The following is a 25,041-nucleotide window of genomic DNA, read 5'->3' on the forward strand; positions in this document are numbered from 1 at the left end:
GGAGATTGGATTTGGGCCCACCGCTGGGTGATGGCGCACTCAAGAAGAAATGTTTAAAAGCCTTTAACGAGCAGGCGGCTTACACCTTCGACAGACCAACTTTTGTAGATCTGCTTTAGGGGTACATACAGAAAACCCCACCTGTATCTGAGTGTTTCATACTGACTTTACAGTGGCTGTGGTGAAAGCAAGGCATATGATAAAAAATAAAAATCCAATCCTTTTATCAATGTTACATTTCAAAATAAGAGTCCCTGCATCCATCAGCACGGCTTCTCAGAAATGTGCTTGTTAATTTAAAATGGATGTTTGGGAGGAATGCTTTCACAACACCGTCTGTCAGAGTATGTGCCTGCTAACAATCAATTGAGTACAGAGTTTTGAATAGAGGCAGCTTAAGGATAAATTGGACATATTTTCACGCCCTGTTGCTGCTTCTTTGCATACATGATTATCTGTGTTCGCTCTAGATGGCCTGTTCTCTGTGTGTGTCGAATCCAGGTATGCCTCGTTCGGGTTCTGATGCCAGGGCCGCCTCGCGTAAAACCACCATGTGATCTTCGGCCGCGTGGAGCGACTGGTCGATCCAGTCCATACTGCCGGACATGTGACAGGCGTTGCGGGTGACCAGCACCAGGTGGCTGACTGAGAGGAGGAGAGCAGTGGCCCTGAGGAGGAAGACAAATTGATTACATTTCACTCGCTTGTGCAGAAAGAAAAGCTCTTATTTTTTAAAAAGAAAGCTTTTAAAATCAAGCATTAGGGTTGGTCCTGCATAAACTTCAATTTTAGTTTGATTCATTGATGGAAAACAAACAATTCTGAGTTACAATATTTTCCTGGCATCTTCTGAACTATTGTAATCTCTCTATTTATCAGTGTTATTATATTATGGATAAGTCAAGTCAAGTGGTCGCTCCTCTCCGGCTCTCACAGACGCTAATCGATCACATTAATAGGTCCCTGCATTAAGCAGTCAAAGTAATACAAACAGCCTCATTTAAAAAGAAATGAAGGGGCTATAAACATGATTACCTGGCGTCGAGGAGGATTGGATCCAGAGGAGGGTACATGGATCTGACCACGTCGTCCACCCTGAGAGGAGGCGAGACAGGTTGGTTAGCTGGAGTCAGTAACGTGCTAATGTCGAGTTTCTGTGAATCGAACGTGGTGCGTTACCTCGGGCTGATGCGTTTGGCCACCGTGATGATGTCGCTCAGGCTGGCTGGTGCTTTCACCTTTGCCCCTGAGCCCATTGTCAAGGCGACCAGCTTTTCGGTCAAAGTGTGGCAGATCTGTACGTGGAGGAAATACGTGTTAGCATAAGGTAATCAGTGAAAATTAATATGGACTAAAGACGGTGAAGTTCAGGTACCTTTAAGATAGAAATGCAATGAGAGACCAATCCGCTGTTTGAGAGAAATCACAGAATTATTTTTGATCTATGAGATTGATCATGTACAGAAACCTATGTCATGCAATGCTACAACTAGTGAGACATACGAGGCGTCCTCTATCCAGTCCTCGTTCTCCAGGATGGCCTCGATGTGGGGGTTAGTGATGACCACATCGTCCAGCTCCAGCTCTGACGGCTCACTCTGAGTCTCCATGGCTGAGATCAGATCCACTGTGGGCCTGAAAAACACACCAGGGAATGCAGAGCAGGCAAAACTGGATTACTGACCAGAACCCCAATAGTCACAGTTACATTCAGTGTGCGAAATACCATCATCTGCTAAATGAAACTGCAACATTGTAATGTAGTTGAAGTTAAGTGAAGTGGGAAAGGCTTAACTTTTTCCCTTTTCATATTAAAAGGGCCCTGTGTCTCTGAGTACACAACGGAGGTGTCATGTGTGCTCTGTCGTATTTCAAGCTGAGGTAGGAAACTTTAGAAATCAGGAAGAGTTAATAAGATTTTTCAAGCATCCAACCCAAAAAATAAGCTGCCCTGCTCGAATTCTGATGCAGGACAAGTCCACGAGGAGTCTAGTCGATTGATGTCATCACAAAACGTATGATGCTAGCTTTCTCTGCCACGCTTGAGCAACTAGCTCACTAGCTTTAGCTTGTTGAAGACTTTGTTCATGTGCAGTGAGTGCACAGGCAGAGTCTTTGTCGGTAGGCAGGTAGACAATCCAAACATTTCATCTGCCCAAAATAACCATTGGAGTTATTAGCAGCAACAGCCACAGATACCTGCTTCTGAGATGAATTGCTGACCTTAGCTTAAGAGTTAATTTGAAGGTAACAAAGCACACTAACAATGCCATGGTAAACTGCAACATTAGGGTGCAAAAACAGCCAAAACATCTTAATGGTTAAGGTGAATTAAGTCCAGCTGAGTTTGAACAGCACATAAATGGAGTGCCACTGTGGCTTAGCGATTAAGATGCTAACCATGAAGCGTAACATCCCTCATCTGAGGGCCTTTGTTGCAGCTCTCCCTCCCTTGTTTTCTTGCAAAACTCTGTCACAACTAGTTAATAAACACGTTAAATACTCCCAAATGATTTTAAACGGTGCTTAAACAGGTGGAATATTATAATGCTAACGCAAATTATACATTATCACACATTGTGTAGACAGTGTAGAGAAGCCTGTAGCATAGGTGACTGGGAATTAAGACCACACATAACTATTTCAAGACTAATAAAAGTCTAAAACAGAATGTAATATATCATCCAGATTAACAGGCTTTGTATTGATTCACTGACTTGGAGTCGAAGTGGTGCAGCAGGTCGTGAGGGTGGCAGTACCGGTGTCTGCACACCACCACCAGGGCAACGAAGGACGCCAGGAAAATGGTGGCCAGCACCCCGATGGCCACGATCACCACCGTCTCCATGACCACTGCGGCTCCCACAGCGGCTGCAGGCAGCGACTCGTTTGGAGGGGGGAAACAGTCCAATCAGGGTTGGCCGATTGTCCGAGCAGGATTATGGATGGGTGCTCATCTGTCGAGGAGAGAGTAATTGGCAGTTTCAGTCTGATTGGGGGACATCAAAGCAGAGAATAGTGACATTATCTCCACACTTGAGGATAATCGGCATGAAATTTCCCTGATTTTGATTTTTGTTGGACTGCAATGCCTCTCAGAGTCTGTGAGGAGGAGGACACAATCAGCAGTGTTTGTCTGTTTCTAAATATGGCACACCTACGACACACACATAAAACCGACCTTTATCTGAGTGCATAAAAAGCTGAAGTGCACTTGCCCTTTGTTTGCGCTGCTCACAGTGTAATAAGAGCACAGTGTTGGCTATAAACAGACTTTTTCACTCAACAGGGCAGACCAAAACAAGTGACAAATATTACATTTATTCTACTGAAGGTTAACAAGCAACTGCAAAGTCAACAACTTCAAAAATGATGTGAAAAAAATCCACTTTTGACTCATACACACATTTAAACCCGCAGAGAAAACCTCAACAAAAGTGACCTTTGACCTCCTACCTTCTGATGTTTTCAGTCCAAGCTGAAGTATTTTTGGATTATCTAACGTTTAATTTAGGTTCCATGCTCCCACATTTCCTCTTTCTGAAAGCGTACCTGCCCTTCAGCCCTGTGTAGTCACTCATTAACCCGTCCTGCCCCACCTGATCGTGTAGATGTGTGTAATCTCCTCTGTCCTTGGCTCCTCAAACAGCTCTCTAGTTACAGTATGATTGATTCATAATTAGGAGTGACATTTATAAAGCAGAGATACAGTGTTATGAGAGCGCGAATTACCTCAGGGGCAGCTGAACTTTCAACATTACAACATTGCAAAGCTGCATTTTTGCCTGGATGATTGTGTGAGATTCTGCCGCGGAATGCTGTAATTCTTTAATCTGATTAATTTGTGTTACACTCGCCGTATCGTAAGGGGCTTTCTCCTGTCTCGCTCTCTCTCCTGCAACAAAGCTTCTCAGGCTCCTTTTCCTTTCACAGGCTGGTGTATCTGAAAAGTTTGAAGAGCCCTCTGCTAAAATGAAACTTATACGTGTAAATGGAGTGACATTTTAGGGTACAGAAAGAGTCACTTAGAATATTTCTCCATCATTTCTCCGGGCCATCAGTGACCAACGCCTTATTTTACTTACACAGAACTATTTCTTTAGGGCAGTTTTGCTCATTCAAACCCAACTTTTTTAAAGTCTGTATAAAAAATAAACAGTTTGCCTCTACAAAGCAACTACTTTTCAACTAAATCTAAGTAATTTAGTTTTTCCTGCTAACTCTGTACTGAAACTACAACTTTTAGGTACATTTTCTGCTGCATAGGACTTCTATTTCACAACATAGCAGGGAGAAGAATTGCACTTATTACACCAGATTTTTTTGACAGCTTTAGTTACTTTTTGGATCATGATTTTACACACAAAAAAATTATGCAATGAGCTTTTGATTTAGCCTTTCTGACAGGCATAATGACACTCTCTACTTCTACTTGTCTAATTTTGAGTGCAAGGCTTTTTCATGGAGTACATCTAAACGGTGGTACTTTTACTGAAGTTGAGGTTTTAAATACTGCACCACTGCAAAAAAACACTAACAAAACAAAACACATTTTAACTCAAATAGATCAATAGAAACACAGTTTTCCCATTTCGCTGCATTTCACAGATACATAAATCATCGACACTTAAACTTAAACTTTATAAAAGATCTCACAGAATATTTCTAGAGTAACGTTAAAACTTACAACACTATTGGCATGAAGTAGGCACACAAAACAAAAAAAATCCACTTACTTACCTAAACATTTTGTTCTTCTTTTGGATTCCTTTTAGGGCTCAAAAAACTTTTCCCTCCGGGCACCAGGCGCGCGGAGACGGCACCGACATCTCCAAAACTGAGCCGTGAACGCGCACAAAAGCAGCCCACGAGCTACGTGAACGGCTTTAGCTGAGGCTGCCGGTGAGTGATTGATCGCCAAACTTTCCTGCGCGCACACCCTGCAGCTCTCATCTGCGTGTGGGTACATTCCGGCCACGCGCCTCTCCTCGCGGGGATTGTTGTAGCTGTGTAAGTGCTCGCTACCATGTTTTAATGCTTGGGAGACTACAGTGCGGCTATTGTCACACACAGAGTCGGTAACGTCAACGCTAGGTGGCGCACAATAACCGCTGAACTGTTTTCATCACATGAGGGACGGTAGAGTCAAATCATTTTAAACTTTTATTAGATTAATTTAAGTGACACCTGGTCGGTTAGGTCTGATACTAAATTAGCAAAGTAGAGCGTATGCTAATTGTGCTGTTTAACCTGACATTCCTATTTATTTATTACTTTACGTGGTTATAAATGTGCTTTATAATTTATTATACAGTACTGAGCCAATAATTGAAGAGTTGTCGTGGGTTTTAATTTATAAAGTCTAGATGGCAGACATTATGACTTGCCAAAGCAAGAAAACACTAACAGGTGTAACTAATTGAGATAATTAATGAATGATGGCTTTATGCAACTTAACTGCCAAGAGTCAATTTAGCTGAACAGTTTTACAAGCCAAATCCCCATTGGATAATTGTACACAGATTTAGCCTTAAAATGCTGTTTTATGCTGAATTATTGTGAATATTAAGTTTCAAAGTTAAGAAGGATAGTATCATGTTTTGTTTTTGTTTTTTTCTTCTCTCATTTAACACAACATATGCCTTCAACTCTCACTCACGAGACACCTTTTTTTTAAGCATTTTTAAAAATTATTATTATTTTATTTACATATTTATAATTATTACTATTAACTTTTTTTTAAATGTTTTGTCTTTGTCATTGTTGCTGTTATATGTGCACATTACCATGTTAACGTATCATTCCTGTCACTGTCCTTGCAAAATAAAAAATAAAAAATAAAAAATAGATGATGAGAAACGAGTCCGCTAAAAGGGTTGTATGGCTCGTAGCTTTATTGCATGATCCTTGACAGCAGATAGGAGATTGCTCAGTTGTGATGATATTATTTGAGCACTATCTGAGTCAAAGTCGGGTCAAAGTCATCTTGACCTTTGAAACCGCAGCCTCACCTCTAGGTCAGGTCAGCAGATGATGAAGGCTCTGCAGCTCTTAAACTGAATTGAGGTAAGGTTGCTTTAAGTGCCCAGAAAATAGTTGAGACCATAATTAATTACCTCTTAAAGGAGAAGTTTTTAAACCTGGGCCCTATTTTGACAAGTTTGGGTGTTGAAATGACTCATAAGAACAAAAACTCGCTCTGAATTCTCACGGCTGGTGAGATGTTACCTGAACAGGACGGGTGAAACGTGAGTTAGAGTTGAGAGGATTTGGTAAGCGTAGGCTAGTGTATTTGTTTTATCCTTTGCCTGTTGCCCGTGTCTCTGTCTCTCTCCTCATTCTCTCTTCAGTCTCTACAAGCTCTTCGTCCGTGTACTCTGGTTCAAATAAATGTGGACGGCCATCGAATTCAAATGCCTCATCTTCATCGTCAAAATCAGGTAAATATTCAGCCATGGCTTTTGTAATATATATTCTTGCTGGCAGTCCTCTACGGAAACAAATCCTCCTCAAATTTGTCAAAAAAAAAGGGCCCATGTTTAAAGTTACAGAACTTCTCCTTTAAGAGCCAATAAAATCTGCTACGTTCAAAACTCCAGAACAACGATTAAATGAGCTCTAAGGTTAGATTGTTTTGCCAAATACATTCCTCTAAAAGAGCTTATTCACACAAATTGAAAGGTATTTTTTTTCAATTGATGAAAATTCATTACCTAACAAAAATCACTCAACAGCTATAAAAAAAGCATAAATATGAATGAGGTTTGGTTGGCGTTTCAAAATGTCTTTACAGCCTTGTGTTGATATGACGCTCCTTTTACTTTGCAGAGCATTTAGCCGTCCGTCCACAGGAGCATGAGGTGCTGACGGCCGAGAATTGACAGAAGACAACTCTAAAGAGGTATGACCAGCTTTTTCACTCTGCATTATGCCAACTCACTCAACATTAAGCCATTACAGAGAGTAAAGTTGCAGCATCCCCTTCGTTGTCATAGTTAATCCATCTCTGTTACACTGCAGCTTGGTGCTTTTTCCTCATAAATTAAAGCCCTACATCCACTTTTCCCCGCGTGTTCCACTTTGCTTCAAGCGGATCCATGCCACCAGCAGAGATAATTACCCCCCTCTTCAGCTGAATCCAGAATCCGGCATGAAAGCAGGGTACCTCAGCGCAGAGCCGTAGAAAGCTGGCCTATCAATCACAGCGAGGCATCATTAGGTGTGTCTGTGCAGCGTTCTGGTGCAGGCGCGTGTCTTTGAAGTTTTACTCGGCACAAGAATGAGAGAGCCGGCTGGTCTTAGTTTAAAAATATATACATTTTTATTCACCAACACCAGCTTGGATTGAGAGCAGAAATGTAGATTCTTGTAGTTTAATCTCACACAAAAACACATTAATCATTTCTTCACCCGCTTTACTTTGTCTCCTCTGCTCACTGACTTAGCTCTTACTGTTCATCCCGACCTCTGAGCTTTGCAGCGACACCAGCTAACAAGCAGGTGAGTGTTTTCCAGTAGCTAGTATTGAGCAGCGGCAGAGCTAATCAGCTGGTAGCGGTCGATTCCCCCGGAGATCGAACCTGCCAAGCTGTAATTGAACTATAAACTTTCCTTGACGCTGCTGAGGTGGCCTCCACGAGTCGAGGACACAAACAGGAACGTCTTATATTGAGTTTACAGAGGAAGAAAAATCTGATGTCTGGTTAAACTGCCTCCGAATGTTCCTTATTAGTTTGTATTTTCTTTCTTAACCAAGGTTGTTGAAGTGGACGGAAATACAAGCCTAAATTAACTAATACTTAAGTCATAAAAGCTATTAGGTTCATAAAGGGTTAATCGACACAGAAGTCTCAGACACACAGGAAGTGGTGTGTTTTAATGCTGCTGGTAGAAGCAATTGTTGCAGCAACTTTAAGAACCTTTTTCTCTGAAACATGAGGTAGGAGTCTTTTTCATTTCTCCAGTCTTTACTGTCAGACAGATCGGACGTCTGAGGAGGGATTTCCTCCTGCTATAAAAGCCGGACGTAACATCCTCCCTTCAGAGAATCACAGTTGAACCAACACAACCTGAAGATGTCTTTCAGCGTTTGTTTCTGTATCTCACTATGAGATCCAAAATCTGGCGGAGGTTTTCCAGGGCCCATTGGAGAAGCGGGTAGCGTCCTACAAAGGCTCAGAGTGAAATTTAGGGATGCACGATATTAGATTTTTTGCCGATATCCGATATGCCGATATTTTACAACTCATTCAGCCGATTACCGATACCGATTTTTTTTTTCCCGCACACCTAATTGCAGAGATCATCAACTCTCTTCTGTATTGTACAGTATAATAGTGATACTCTTATCACATTTGTTACAACGGTCGGGGTGACGGGTCTTGAGATGGTTAATCAGGTTTGTAGTGTTGAAAGACTTTGCCTTGGCTCCTCCTCGCATCACCGAAGCTGAGCAGTCATTGCAAATAGCAGTTTTGCTATCTATTTTAGACACTCTGAAAAACTTCCACACCACGGACTCTCTCATGCTGCAGGGAGACACACATGACGTCATCACGCTGCGCCGTGCAGGTCGTCTCCGCGCCGGGGACATTGCGCCGAGGTCGGGCATTTAATCAAGTATCGGTATTTTATCGGTTAATTATATCGGCGGATATCAGCGTGTTGGCCGATATCCAATAGTTCATTTTTAAGCCAATATTGGCCGATACCGATAACGTGCCGATAATATCGTGCATCCCTAGTGAAATTGCATTTCTTCCCTACCATAACGGCATTAGCTCCCCATAATAGCATGATAGGACTGAGGTTGAAAATGTACGAACTGGCCCTTTAAGCTTAATTTAGCCACAAGATAACTGGCAAGGAAAATTGAGTAGGTTTCTGAACTTGGATCTTTATGTATGTTTTCTGCCTGTTTACAGAAGCAGCCGTTAGTATGCTGGCAGTTTTGCTCACCGTCCATAATCAGAGCCAGTGGATTGCATCGTAACAAATCTCCACCTTTCGTCTCCTCCACGACGTGATGGACAAACTGTTGTGACAGCTGCAGTCGACAGGAGGGAGTAAATGATGCTTTTCCTACAACTTCCTCTTTATTTCACTTCTCATTATCCCCGGCCTGTCCCTCACTGCGCTGATGGATTCATGAAGACGGAGACAGACTCAGTTTGTGGCTGGTTTTTGTTCTGAAACAGAAATGCCCGTCATGGAGAATAGATGTTTATACTACGAGCCTTTGGAGTGGAGGCTCACTGATCACCGGTGCTTTGGACTGTCAGCCTCTAACTGATCGATGTGTTTACAGTCCCCGTGGCCTTTCATGACATCTGTGGCCTGCTGTGGGAGGAGCATGAAGTGTATTTTTGAAGGGGGGTCTCACTTTAACAGATGGCCTTTGAGACGCTGTGGAAGTGGAGCAGCTCTCTGATGATTTATCTCTTGCTTTCTGTCTGTTTATCAGAAACAGTGGGAAACAGTCTTGGCTGTCAGTGCTTGAAAACAGTCTTTGTGTTTGATGCCTGTCGTTGACAGAGCAGCAGGATACTGAGATATACTTGTATTTTCCTCATACTCCCCGGCAGGTGCGCTCGTTTTAGCGAAAAACCAATCAACTCTGGCAATTTCTAACAGCGCTTTCACACCATTCAATGACTAGGATTACGAAGAAATGCCACGCCTTCATAAACAGCTCTCTATCAAAGCAGTGTTTTCAGCCCTTAGATGAAGAAGACGGTTGTCGTGTTTTTCCCTCACCTGTTCTCCCTCCCCTGCTCCTGCACGATGCTGAAAAATAAGTTGGAGATAATATTTCGGTTTCCTCCAACATTATTTTGGAAATAACACCGGCCAGTCTGCGGGGAGAATTGTTGTTGAAGCACATATACCCCCCGCTGTACTCTCTGTGCCCATCTTATGTGTTTGGCGGGGGTGGTAATGCTTCCCACATTTAAAAAAAAAAAAAGATGTTTTGTTTTCTCTGTTTTATCAGCTCTGTGAAGCTGGAGGCAACGCATGACAACATCATCTGTGTGAGAAATGCAGGAGAAACACTCGTAGATGTTGCTGAAGAGGCTTCACACTAATAGATGTGATTCAAGGCAAACTTAAGATAAACAGAAACTGTTTATTTTGTTCATATGAGAGATTGTTTTGCTTGTGGCTTGTTACACATGACTGATTTGCGCACACAAACATCTCCTGTTTGCTTTCAGTTTGTTCCAATACGAGATGATCCAAGCGTAGTGTGAGTTGAGTGATGTGTGGTGTATGTCAGTAAGTCTTTTCTATTGGTTATTTTTCCACTATTAAATTAATGGCCTAACTATTTTAATTATCGATAAACTTGTTTGCTTATTTGTTTTACTCTATAAGTCAATTTTCTCTTGTTCAAGCTTCTTTTAGTTGATGCTATATTGCAAAGTTTCAGTTTCTATAAATCCATTTCGCTCTCTTATCCTGCACCCGTCTGTCCCTCCCCTTTTCTTTTTCTGTTTCTTTCTGTCCTCCTATCCGTAGGGCCCTGGGGGGGTGGTCGTCGTAGTGCTACGGGTGATCCCCAGTAAAGCTTCCCCAAAATGCTAACCGCAGGAACTTCGACCTCTCAATCTCATTAATCGATCAATTGATCAGTCATATCCTGATGATGGTTTGGTCCTTGCAAGCGAAATGAGTATTTTCTGGTTTCTTTATTCCTCAGTGACAGTAAAGGGAATGTCTTTGGGTTGGAGGCAAAACAAGATGTGTTAGGAAGTCATCTTTGTCAAACAGTGATCAACACTTTGTAAAACAAACAAGTAAAAGATCAATTGAGAAAATACTCAACAGCTGTGTAGAAGAAGGGCTGCATAGTGGTGCAGTGGTTAGCGCATGTTCTCCTGTGTATGCATGCATGCTCCCACAGTCTTTAGACATGCTCGTTAGGTTCCCTGGTGACTCTGAATTGCCCGTAGGTGTGAGCGTGAAAGGTTGTCTGTCTGTATGTGTCAGCCCTGTGATTGGCTGCCGATCAGTCCAGGGTGTACACCGCCTCACGCCCAATGACAGCTGAGATAGGCTCCAGCCCCCCGTGACCCTGAACAGTGTAAGCGGTATAGATAATGGATCGATGCCTGTATGTGAGTGCATTAGTGCTAAAGGTGACCTCAAAGGTATCTGGTAAGGTAGTCTAACTCAAATGTTGTCACAAAGCCGGCTATGGCAGGGCATTTGCAACTAGTTGTAAACTAAAGTACAGCGGCAGTTTGATTTTATTTCTTGTGTTGTGATCAGTTCAGTTTTTAGAGGTGAGCTAATAAATTCAGTTGAAGAATCAGGGCCTAAACCTCATCTTGAACTCCGGGCCAAGTCGCTTATATTTACACAGCCCAACTTCCCAAATCCCACATTTACCTCAAGGGTCTTTATTATCTGTACATCATACGTCACCCTCTATCTGCATACTCTATTTGGATGAGTTTTACTGGGAAGAGACCAGAAAGAGCAACAGAGGACAGACATGAGAGGGCATGAAATAGACCTGTGTGCAGAAAAGATGACAGAATGGACAACCAGGATGACGATTTACACATGAATTACTAACATATATGGGTAGTCCTTCTTCTCTGCATCAAGAAAAATGCTGTCCAAGATGACGTGTTCGGAGCTGTTTGTCACAACAACAAATTAAGCCTATCTTTTTTAATTTTTAAGGTCTAATCTTGAAGACCTCAGTTTCGTTCTCTTTGGCGGCACCTATGGCGATAAACGGTAATTGGTGGAGCACACTTCCCAGATATCCAGACAGTGTTGCATGTGTGAAGTCCACAGTTGGCTCCGGTTGTAACTCTTGATTTTCCTCGCTGGCGGTCGCTTTCCTTTTTAGACTGTTTGCTTCATCTGAGCGTCCAATTTGTTTCTTTTTCTTTGGATTTTCACTTATTTTTGAAGTTGTATCTGTAGTCATCCATCTTTTCTTTGTTTGTTCAGCCATAGTAGATTACTGTTTACTCACAACACTTGCAGGGACCGGAAAAGCAGCCGCTTAGCTCCACCTACCCTCTCTGGCAGACCAACCACTGCTGGGTTGTAGGAAAAGTGTCATTAACTGGGCGCCGCTTGTGATTTTTTTGCACCAGACACCCAGTCCATAATTCTGCAAATGCAAAGGCTTTCATCAGTGGGCCATAGGCTCAGTCACCATTGTGTTACCTCATTTGGCGATAGATAGTGACTTAACAGATATTTATTTAAATTAAAATCTTCACGATTATTACTTTAACTCCCAAAATGTTGTCCAAGATGACGTGTTCAGAGCTGTTTGTCACAACAACAAAATAAGTCTATCTTCAAATTCTAAACATATCAAACATGGAGGCATGTTCATAGAGCAACTTCTTATAGAAACATCAACACATTCAGTCTGTGTGTACCCCAAGTCTACTGGCACTAACAGGATTGCAGTAAAGAAGTAAAGAAGCAAAGAAGGCCTCTAAAGTGTAAAAGAATAATAAAGAGGAAGATTTCTGTTGCAGTCTGTTCCATCCATCAGGGGACTATTTGTTGCTCGAGTTTAAAAGCATTTCCTGTGTGCAGAGGGTTGCTGGTGAAGACATCATTCAGTAGAAAGTCTTCATCTGCCGGCCTTGGCTGAATTAGCTCCTTATGTGGAGAACATGAATAGATTAAATGGTGTGTTCACTGTGAGTTTCCTGCATGTGGTAACAATGCATCCGGCTCGATTGTTCTGTTCGATAATATCTTTAATAAGGTTTTTTTCAAAGCGGGTGACGTAAACTCTGACTCTATGGAATGAATCATACTTCATGAATGGATGTGTATGAATAGATCCGCCAATATGACACCCTCTGTACATGCAGAGGTTTCCGGTTCTGAGTGCCACTTGTGGTGCCGTTTACTTTAATGACCCTGTTTCATAAGACCTGCGCCGCTCACAAAGTTCTCCGGCCTTTCAACTTTTTAAAAAGCCAATTTTGTGTGAAGAGCGACTTAAAAATCTCTCGACTTTCAAAAATGGAGCTCAGAAAAAAATAAAAAAGTCCAAAAGCCAAACGAGAGTTTTTCCTGAATGTTCCCAGCTTTTACCCCAGGGATCTCCAATCCCTGCGGCTCCTGCGGCTCCAGCGGCTTACACGGCTCTCTGTTTTATAAGCAGCTGAGTTGGAAGAGCAGGAAGCTCTCTGCCACTGAGAGCGGTACAATGGGGCCGGGTGGGCTGGGCTCAGATAAAGGCGAGGGAGGGGGGGGACTCGACGGAGGATAGGACGTAGAAATGTCCTTGAGATTCAAAGAACCCAGCAGGCTTTTAGCCAAACGTCTCCGCTTCTTTATTTTGCTCGTCCTCGTCTCCTCAGTGAAATCTCTCTCTGGCAGGCGAACAGAGAAAACAAACAGTTTTTCTTTTGTTGCTTTTGCTGCGGATTACAGGGTGTTTGAGGCAACAGCACCCGAGTGTGTGTGCTGGGAAGTGTTGTTCATTTAGAAATGCAATCATCCGAGTTTATGTTAAAAAATAATTCCTTATCATGGAAAGTTAGGGCTTCTTTACATATACGATGTGATTATATAACTGTAATGTCTGATCAAACATGGAGTAACACCCCTTTTCTTTATTTTTTTCCCTCATTTATTAAATTCTTGCTAAACTAACACATTGATTGACATTTTTCTTTAATTCTTATAACAATAACAAGAACCGGTATTTTTTGCGATTTAGTACCGTGACAGATTCTCTCACAATCAAGTAAAAGCCCGTCCAAGATTTATTCCCATCCTGCCTCTTGCCCGGTCACTCCTCCTTTTCCTCTTCTAAGTCACCGTACTTACTATTCTCTTTGCGTCTGCCACATGGACTGTATAAAAAGATGGACGACATGACAGCTCCCTAAAAGTGAGGTCAAAACATCTCTATCGCCCCCTGCTGACTGGCTGCAGTATAGGTCATAAAGCCCGCCTCCTCCATGTTAACAAATGGGACATGAGTCAAACTATAAAATCAAAATACACGCCAAATACATTTTTCTTAAACATGGTTCCTGTCATTATAGTTAGTTCTTATCATGCTGATTTACGTCCAAGTGTTCATTTTTCTGACAAGTTTAGTTTTAATTAGTTATTTGATGCTGTAAAAAGGATGATTGACAGCTCTGTTGACAAATACGGCTCCTGCAGACGATCTGTTCTGGATTAGCAGAGTAGAGGAGGAACGGTGAGAGGAGACGTAACTAAAACAATCACTACAGTCATTGAAGTTTCATATCTGTGAACGTTAACCTCAGACCAACACAAGAAGCTGTTCTGCTGTTAAACACACCAGCGTGCAGGATCCTTGCTGTTTTTTCTGTAAGTTAAGTGTGTGTTTTGGTTAGCGGATGCGGCTATGGCTGGGCTATTTTGGCTTCAATTTCGTACAATGGGAGCAGATGGAGACGCGTCGTCCATCTTTATATACAGTCATTGGTCTACCATTGTGCTGGTACTGTGTTTACTGAACTAAGAGTGGTGACGGGAGGTGTCTGCTTTCAGGGCTTTCTCCAAAAAGATTTTTCAATAACTTTTTACCTGCTCAACCTAGAGTGTGGAATGGTAATGAAAGAGGCGCAGTTTTCTCTTTAACAAGTCAGTGTGCCATGAAATGGTTTTATCTTAAAGTAACATACAAACAAATATTGCATTAAGGTGGTTAGCTTTGAGTTAACCTCCTCTGTAAGACCATATCTATAATGTCACAGAAAAACAAGAGGCGTCAGGCCTCAGCTGTGCATTTCCTGCACACAAGTGTAGTAGATTTATACTTGACATACTTATGTTTGATCTCATGTGATGCTGAAATGCATTTCAGTCTTCTTTTATCCAGTGAGAAAAAAACCCAAAATGAATGAAATAAACATCTCTTCAAAGCTGCATCACCTGACAAGTTAAAAACAACATCAACAGAACTTCATCGACATAATATACTTTAAAGTTGCCAATTAAGCAGTCCTAATGCTCCACCGTGTTCACCAGCGTGTTATTAGTTGTGTCTGTCAGCTGTGAGACTGCAGCTAAAGAGTAAAGTTGCAGACACACTAAATGAGATGAAACCACATATAACCATCCATAAAGCCGAGGACAGCTGCACATGATAATTGTGATAATTCTCCAAAGGTTAAGCACTTCAAGCGACCCCTCTCACATGCTAATTTAATTCATTTTAAAAATAGATTAGAACCACTTACAGGTAATTTTCTGTAATGTCAAATGTGAGTTAAGCACATGTGTAGTCACAGTGCATCTTCTTTCCCTCTTCAGGGGCAAACGCTTCCAAAAATCAAACTCTTTAGGATTTAGGAGAAAGTCAGCAGGTGAGTCAGTGTCAGCTGACTTTAAACATTATAATAGGAGGCATAATCTTTAATCATTTTATTATCATTATTGGAACATTTTTGATTGTGAGCCAGAGGTAGGAGCACCAAGATTACATTATTGAGATCAGCATCCAGACTAAGAGACAGCACAGCCCGGGATTATTTCACATGTTTTTTATTAAAGTGACAGAAATGATGAAGTCACCCTGAAAATGAACTTTTGTTCCGTGTCACTCGGAGCCGCTGGCTGTGTCGGGCCGTCCATGTGTTCCACCCGTGTTCCTGCTCACTTCACACGAGCGTGCAGGCCTGCAGGCAGAGGAGAGGACATCTTCCTCCTCTGCTCTACAGTTAGCAAGTTGTTTTTATGATTTCTTTGTGCATTGTGGATGTTTTAACTCTTCATGAAGTTTTCTTTTACCCTCGTGTATTTAACCTGGAAGGTGACACAGATGACAAATAAGTATTCTCCACTTTTCTCTTCACCTTCTGACTGTATTTCTCCTTCCTATCCTTGCTGAAGTTATGGCCTCTATTTGTATTCCTCCCAACATCTCCAACCTAATGTAATTGAATTAAATTTGATTTAAAGGATTACTCCCCTCTCGATTTCTTATCTCTCTGGTTTAGAGCCGAGAAATTGCTTCCTCCTCAGATTGTGGGCCTAATCTTTAAGCAATTTCTTGCTTCCCAAAAGCTGAATGGAGAGCGAGACGATGGGGGAGAGCGGACAATATTATCTTGGTTGCAGGTAAATTAATAGTCTCACTGCTGTGAAGTTATTATACAGAATAGTGTAGTGGACGGACCTCTCACGCGGATGGATGAATTAGCCTGAATTAACACGGAGCTAACCTGAGGCTAAATCCACACTGTATGTTTAAAACGCATAACTATTATATGTTTATTATACATGATAAGGACGGGGTGTAGCAACGTTATTCCTCTTGGCCTTCATACACGCATCATGCTGCACTTTGTGCTGTTTTTTCAGCTGGTTGAACAAGCGTGTTGTGTTGCTTCGCGACGCAGACACAGGTTTCATGCACTCTTTGCACATTATTTTTTCTTGCTTAACGTCACCCTAAACCCAAAATACCTCCAAACAACCAATGGCGAGCCGTGTTTCGGTTTGACGAGTGACTGGCTCTCTTCCTGTTTTAGCGTAACAACAAGCAAGCGTTAAAATGCGACTTAGCGTTAGTAGCCTTCATGACACGTTTGCAACAGATAGACATGACAGATAAGTAAATTTTGAGATCATGAAAAACAACAAAGAGGCATTCCTGAGGACAGACAGACATTTTTAACAGCTGCTACGACAACCACAGATGCATTCAGCTGAAAGCCGCCAGTTAAAGTGATAGTTCGGATTTTTTGGACACCAAGTTGGATGAAATACTTGTGTAGTGTGTTGTGTATTAGCTTACTCACTGAGTTCTGTCTGGTTCTGAACTTAGAATAAGTAGTTCTGGCAGGGTCATGAAACCAAAAAGTTTTACTCTACAAAAACAACACGTGGGCAATGGTGATATATTTCAAACACTAAAGCATCATCTTAGGATTTCATATACTGCGCCGTTTTTTGGCACTATTTTCTCTCTTGACAAATCCAGTATCACTACGCCTGCGGCAGGCGTTGAAGTAAGCTTGTCGGACTATGACAGTGATGAGTGAACAACCGATCTAACGGGACCTCTAAGGGCACGATCCGTGTCAGGAAAACGATGAAATACGTGCAGTGGAATGTTTTATTACTACAGCCAGGAAAATCACAAACTCATTTTGACATGTATCTTTCTCTGTAACAACAAACATCTTGTCACAAGTTACCAATTCCACTGTGTTCTCTTAGAAACAGCTGATGGATCACGTTACCTGAGAAACCGGCCTGCCACAGGGGTCCAAAAATCCAAACTATCCCTGTAACATAGTCACTTTATTATTCGAAACACCACTCTCTGTTGTTTACTCTTCCACTCTAAACTGCCGCTGCAACATGACCTGACATGCCAGCTCCCCCAAAAGTGAAGCCAGAACCTCGGGATCGCCCCCTGGGGGAGTGGCTGTTAGTTTAGGGAGCGCTTGATTTGATATGCAGCAGAGTTTTCTATTGGCGGAAAACACATTTTTATTGCTGTCAATCAATTATTTAATCGTGAAGCCAAAATCGTGATCAGGATTAACATTTAAATAATTGCGCAGCCCTACTTGCAGACCCATTGGTCAGTGTACATAAATGATCATATTGAATGTGTTGGCAGGCGGGTTAGTAAGATTATTCTCGTCATGGTGCTAAAACATTTCATCAAATCAAATCAATCAAAACATCAAAGTTAGAAAGTGGAACAGGCTCGTCTGCTTCTTCAGAAATGTCCTGTCCTGAAGAGCTTCAGGAACTCCCTCCTCCCCCAGCTTTATGTCTGAATTAAAGAGGCGTCTTTGTGTGTTCTGTAACTTCTGGAAAACTGACAGTCGCTCTCTGAGAGGCTAAAAATGTGCTGGATTATCAACATGTTGAACATACATTGTCTCTATATGACAGCCGGCTTTTCCATCTGCCTTCCAACTACTGGTGACTAAGTCTGTTCTTAGACGAACCTTAGCCTGGCGTAGCATTCACCTCCAACTTAACCACGGCATGCTGTATGTTCTATACGTAACTACTACTCGAGAGCTTGCTGACATTTTGGGATACCACATGTGTTAAATATATATGTTTATTTTGTTAAAAAGTTTTTGTTCCTGTTTCCTTTAAGAGTGAACATTAATTTGATTCATGCATTTTAAAAAACAAATGTTCCTGGGTTTAGCTCGGTTGGTAGAGCAGGTGCCCCATATAGAGAGGCTACAGTCCCTGTTGCACTGATCGCAGGTTCCACTCCCGGTCTGCTGATCATTTGGTGCATGTCGTCCCCCACTCTCTCCACCTTACATTTCCTGTCTATCTTCAGCTGTCCTATCAATTAAAGGCAAAAAGCCCCAAAAAATAATCTTAAAAAAAAAAAAAAAAATGTTCCTTCTTGACCAGTTGAGAAAAAAGATGCTGAAAATGTGTGTACTTCTTTCCTTGTGGCTCAACTTGCAACGTATAGCCAAATCGGCCTGGGGCTGTTGTCGCATGGCAACCCCCCCCCCCCTTTATCTTTCCACCATCTCTGGCTGCTTAAAAATATGTGTGTGTGTTTGTGTTACTGTGTGCCTCCTTCCCTGGAAAACCTGCTGAGTTGTTGCTGTGTGCAGGCTGTGGCATACAGTTCTTGTGAGCTGTGTTTCTGATGAGCATAAACGTCCATGATGACCTCAGTGTTTTGCAAATGAATCATTGCTGGTCCATGATCACGGCAGCTGACGCTCTGATTGACCGGCTATCAGACGTCCTAATCAACCATGTAGGGTCCCCTGTAGAGGACACGCTGCCATCGCGGACACTCACTAATCTCTTTAATCTCACTTACGTCCTAACCCGCAGACCTGCCTTGATTATATTAACTCTCTTCCTGGTCGATTGCTTTAACTGAAGCCGTTGTGGAGTGAGGTTTGAAAGAAGCTGTTTGACAAGACGTCCGTTTGGAAGCGATGTGTGTACCGAAACCTCGCTCCGCGGCGCTGATGAAATCCACTCTGTGGTCTATTGATCTGGCCTGCGGTTTGATTGATGCCGTCTTTAAAAATTCATTAGATTGAGGCATGGGGGAGCTGCGGGGCGGCGGGCGCTCCTGTAGGGCACATTTGTCTATGTTTACAGAACCAGGAGCATTCAGTCAGCAGCCAGAAAAGAGGCCTGACAGGCCACCCAGGGTTCAATGAGTCACACTGTCACTCTGAACCACGCACACACAAACACGGCCCCACGAGGTGAGAACACAAGCTCATGTTTAGCACATTCGTATGCTCCCACATTTTCTACTGTATCTGAAGTTGTTATTGATTACCTGGTGTGAGGCACCTCATCCTTTCCCGTGTTTACTGCAGGCTGCCTCTCGCTCTGCAGCATCACAAATAACACATAACACATTCACAGTACGCACACTTCATTCAGAGGCTGTTGTTCAATTATCTCCACGACTCCTTCGCCATAAATCAGCTGGAGGGTTATTTTATGAGATGCTATTTATTATGTGTTGTGGCAAAAATGTAACTGATTATACTGATAGCAGGACGTTATTAAAAAGGTGCTAATCAAAGGCCATCTTTTTCTCCTCACTTTGTTGTAGCAAAACTTTCCTAATTAGCTCAGAGACGTGACAAACAGGCTGCAGAGCACAAACGCTTTCTCCAGCCTGCATCTCTTCACTGCTTTTCATGTCTCCCTGCATTGTTCTTCTGCTTTTACTTTCTCAAATTCAGAAAAAAAAACATGGTAAACTCAATTTTTCTCCACTGGGAAAAAAGAGAAAAGAAAATTGGGCATCAAGGTCTGCTTGATCTTAAAAAAGAACAGGAAGTACGGCCCACTGGTGCCGTGTCATGTCAAGAGACAGTCAGTGAGATTACACTTATTATGTCAGGCTACAGCTAAAGTATATTAAGTAAGTATTTGTCCCTGCTCTTAAACTCTACAGATAGAAAGATTTTTGATTGATGCTGAATTTATAAATCCTTGTAATCTTTAAATCCTCAATCCTGAGTTTATTATCCAGGTAAACATCATTCACTGATTGGTTTATTAACATTTCCTGGTTCCTTCATAGCAGGTCAGATGGAATGAAGTATGAATGTGAATTGATAAGATGTCAGAAGGGTTTTCCTTCACACTTAATGATCCTAAATAGAAGGAGACATTGAATTTACCTGAGGACCCAGGAGTCAATCTGGAGGGCAGATTAATTTAGAGATAGTTTTTTGGTGAGACAGTCTCTTTCCTTTTCTATTGAGCAGAGACTCAGTTTATTATCTTTTTTCGTATACATCTGGACGACTCACCGATCTGTAGAAGCTCAATTCTGCAAAGCCAAAGGTCAAAAGTGTCAAACATGACTTTCTGTCAAAATTAGGAGCAACTATCAGCAGCTGCTGAGCTAAGCGGCTGCTTTTCCGGTCTCTGCAAGTGTTGCGAGTAAACAGTAATCTACTATGGCTGAACAAACAAAGAAATGATGGATGACTACAGATACAACTTCAAAAATAAGTGAAAATTTGACGCTCAGAACGAAGGCAAACTGTCTAAAAAGGAAAGCGAGGAAAATCATGAGTTACAACCGGAGCCAACCGTGGACGTCACACATGCGACACTGTCTGGATATCTGGGAAGTGTGCTCCCGCAATTCCCGTTTATCGTCATAGGTGCCGCCAAAGGGAACGAAACTGAGATCTTTGAGATTACCACTTTAAAGTTTAAATTATAACATAGAAATTAAAATTGTTTTTACAATAACAATATTTTCACTTTTACTATTTTCATTTCTTTCCCTACATTCCAACATTTCCTCATTTTTTTTATTTTCTGTCAGATTCTGATTTCCATACAATTCACCATTTCTACACATTTCTACACTCTGTATATTTTTATTCATGCACACCCTTTTTAAAGGTAATAAGTGTTACATATATCATAATATGTTACATTACTCTCCTGACCCTACATGTTCCAAATGTCTCTAAATTGATCACTATGAGCATGCAGGGTATCGATCCTCTGTATCCTTCCTGACTATGCAGCTCATAACGGTGACCATAAATCATGGCGCTACTACAGGGGATTTACCCGTATAGATGCATCCCCCAGTGCGGGTGCGTGCGTGTGTGGGGGGCTGACAGCTGTGGTGAAACAGCAAATAATGAGTTAACATGACACACTGTGGAAAATACGCTGACTTGATAAACAGGGTCATTAAGACTGGATGTTAACTACAGCCGTGTGCTTCAATTAGTGCTGATTGGAGGGAGGTGTGCTCGGGTTTCGTGTGAACAGTGGGTCAGCAGGTATCAGGAAAGAAGAGATGAATGCCAACAGAGAATAAGAAGAGGAAAAATAGGCCTTTGTCCGCCTCGTCATGCTGCTGCTCTAATTGCAATTGTAGTGGTCGTGGTCTTACATCGAAGCCCTACACCCACTCAGCTCCCGCCGCAGACAAATGCCCACCTTGCTCGCACTTCCACGTGAAAGCAGAGCCTGAACAGAAGGCGATCCCCGCAGTCGCTGCTGGCGGCTCCCCCACAGTGGATTCTGGGTCAGCGCCGCGTTCGCCAGCAGAGCAGAGGGAAAGCCTCGGCCGCCAGCACATGAAACGCCGCAGAGCTGCCGGCTTTTTGAAGCAGGGAAATGAGAATTTGCCTCTGCCTGAGCTTGCGTCACCCGTGCTCCTCGCCCACTCCGACGATGGAGAGGGGGAGAAAGTTCAGACGCACCGTTCTGCTCCGGCTTTGTCAGCACAGACCAGAGCCCACGCTTTGTTCTGTGTGTGGATGCATGAGCGATACAATTACTGATGTAGAGTTATTCCACAGATGATTTGCAGTTTTCTGTATGTTGCTCTGCTGACATGCTACATGGCAGAATGTGTCCTTGTTTAGGTGATGGATAATCTGCATGTTCATACATGTAAGAGCGAGAAGCCGCCTTTGGCAAACATCAGCACAATCTTCTTTTCAGTGACTCAGTTGAATAAAATAACACCTCTGGCTCCAACTTGTTACACAAGAGGCGTGTGTGAGAACAGAGGACAGTAATGACTTCTCTCCTCTGCAAATAGAAACATGCACATTATACTGTCAAAGGCAACATGGCCGTCCTCAGGGGGTGAGAGTCTGTGTATCATACATGTATAAACACTGATGAGATGTTTGAAGGCCGGGATCTGCTGCGGTGTCGTCTCTCGCTGGTGTATGTTGGAATAATGAGATCTGAGAAGGACAGCTGTCTTAACTTGAATCAAACTGTAACGCAAATGTATTTTCCTGTCATCAGAATAAGATAAATAACTCGACGTGTGTAGTCCTGAAAAAAAGCCCCCTATCGCTTTATGTAACTGGATTAACACTGAAGTAAGTATTTGGAAACCAGGATGTATACTTGTGTACTATGAAGTGTTATAAACTTTTCTGCAGTATCGGCGCCCCATAAAATAGTGATCTTCTCCTGAGTGTGGTGAAATTTTGACACTGTTGGTGCTGGTGATTCAGGGTCCAGAAATCTTAAACTGCTGACTACACATAACCAGCGCCGTGTTTTCGACACTGAAGAAGTTGACAGAGACTCTCCTATCAAAGAATGTGTCTGCCTGGTGGCTTAACGAAAAAGATGCTGTTTGTCCAACTAGAGGGTTGTTTACACCCCTCCCCTCACTGCTCCTTTCAGAAGCTCTGCTAGTCTAGTAGGAAGATAGGGTCCCCATGCATCCCGTTGATATATTTTTCGAACTTAGTTGTTTGTACACCTCAACGTGTCTAGTAAACAAATGTTGAGGTTCCCAACTCGAAATATTGTTCCAAGGGTCTGTTTGGCAGCCATTTTTGCAGCTTGGATTTCTGACGAGAATTGAAAATCTACATAACTTTTGAACTAGACATCATGCAGAGACAAATACCCCCATTCTGTGTAATTGTGTCATCATCACTGTCATCATCTCTGTTATCACTGTCATCATCTCTATCATCACTGTCATCATCTCTGTTGTCATCCCTGTCATCATCTGTCATCTCTGTCATTTCTGTCATCATCACTGTTGTCACCATCACTGTCATCATCTCTAACATCATGACTGTCATCATCTATGTCATCCCTGTCATCATCCCTGTTATTATCCATGTCATCATCAATGTCATCATCCCTGTCATCATCACTGTCATCATTACTGTCATCATCCCTGTCATCATCTATGTCATTATCCCTGTCATCATCCCTGTCATCATCTATGTCATTATCCCTGTCATCATCCCTGTCATCATCCCTGTCATCATTACTGTCATCATCACTTTCATCATCCCTGTTATCATCCCTGTCATCATCCCTGTCATCATCATGTAATCAATTTAAACGAAATGGTGGACTCTTACGCGGCAGGGGAATAAACTTTTGTTTTCAACTCAATGAAATAGCTACCGTTACTAATTTTTAAGAAAACGAAAGGGCCCTAGAAACAAATTATATTTCTTTAAAATAATTGGTTAACTCACTCAACGTTAGTTATGCGAGCTAGTTACCCCACTAGCTGCCTGTTGCTAGGTGACAGGAGCAGCGTTTGGTGATGCAAAGGTAGACCAGACCGTCTTATTTCAGTTCGGCTTTAACAGTCTACGCAGGCTAGGAATGGAGCATCCTCCGTGGACCGCCTCCTCTGAAGGCTGCAGCCTCCGGTTTGGGACACAGCTACAGACTGTATAAAAAAAATGGACGACGTGACAGCTCCCTAAAAGTGAAGTTGAATCTAATACATCATACTTTATATGTTGATCAGATTAGTTTTTAAAGGAAAGGAGGTCAATTACACATGAAGCGTTCATCTGAGGGTTTATGTAACCAATGACACATTCTCCATCTTTACTCTCTCATCTTTGCGCCCTGTGTCTCTGTCTCCTCTGTGCGATGTCTTTGGCTGCAGTAGTTTAAAAAGTTCGGTGATGCAGCTATAAATAAAAGGATACTTGGCAATGCATGGACAACCGGGGAGGTTTCATTTGTCTGGAGCTTTCACACATTGATTCCCAGTGAAAGTGATGCAGGCTAGAGCTAAAGGCTGATTAGAACAAGAAACTAAGACTCCTGTGAGCTAAAGGGACTTAAATCTCTGTCTGTGGTTTTATTCAGCTTTGATTTTTAATGTTTATTCACATATTTATTCTGTCTGCGTTTCAGGCAGCTCTTACTGGTAGATGTTTTAACAGTACACAGTCTCTTTCTTTCCCTCGCCCTCTCTCTTTTGATTATTCTTTAAAGGTTGAGAACATAAAGTTAATGATCCCCGTCTGATCCCCTGCTGATGAAAGCCCGCTCTTCACTATTAAATATACTGTACCCCCAAGTGTTTGCGAGTTTTAAGCATAATGGAAGGAAAGTACAAGTCTTTTAGGTAATGCTTTTTGTTTCAAGTGAAAGTCCTTTTTCACACAGAATAACTGAGAATGTTTTAGCTACTTTAACAAGTGCATGTTATTACTGTTAATCTTTGTTTTTATTCCAGCACCTTTTGCGCTCTCTTACTAAATATGCACTTCTATTTTTGATCTATTTGTAAGTGCAAATGACTGTAGTTCTTTATTCATTGTAGCTTTAATTTAGCCTTGTTGTCTTTGTTTTAAACCACATAATGTGTTTTTCTCTAACATTGATACAAACGTCATTCATTTAATATGTTTAGTATTTGTTTTGTTATTTCTTTGCTTCGATTTCTAATCATTGTTCTCTAAAAGGTCCATGGTGCTCTCGTTAACACGCACGCCTGAATGCCCCTTGCCGCACTTGCTGTTTTCAAACTGGACTGTACCAAGTGGGCCTTTGGGATGGGGGAGGATGCAAAGGTTTCTGCGTTTGCATTAGGTTTTAAAAAGCTGTAGTAACTCTAGCTTGCTCATCATGTAGGAGAGTAATTATATATTTTAATGTCTAAATAAAAAAACTGATGTTACTTATACTCTTTATATTATAACTTTGATTGTCTGTTGGACTTTACCCTTGCCAGTGGCAATGTGGTTTAACCAGGAAGTATTTAAATGTGTTGTTTGGTCCATGCAGCCTTTTGTTTGTTGGCTGAGGGAC

General features: G+C 42.1%; 1 protein-coding gene across 1 annotated transcript; it reads right to left on the bottom strand.

Annotated features, from left to right (window-relative positions):
- Positions 1-466: 466 nt before the first annotated feature.
- Positions 467-2,848, bottom strand: tmem98 (transmembrane protein 98). Its single transcript, XM_069676415.1, has 6 exons — positions 2,718-2,848; positions 1,504-1,635; positions 1,376-1,409; positions 1,180-1,295; positions 1,036-1,095; positions 467-668 (listed from the first exon to the last, which is right to left on the bottom strand). The coding sequence occupies exons 1-6, from the start codon at positions 2,846-2,848 to the stop codon at positions 467-469; spliced, it is 675 nt and encodes a 224-aa protein (XP_069532516.1).
- Positions 2,849-25,041: the final 22,193 nt, after the last annotated feature.

The sequence above is a fragment of the Semicossyphus pulcher genome, unplaced genomic scaffold (genome assembly GCF_022749685.1).
Source record: "Semicossyphus pulcher isolate SPU_LCO1_2020_fin unplaced genomic scaffold, fSemPul1.0.p SCAF_25, whole genome shotgun sequence".
Classification (NCBI taxonomy): Eukaryota; Metazoa; Chordata; class Actinopteri; order Labriformes; family Labridae; genus Semicossyphus; species Semicossyphus pulcher.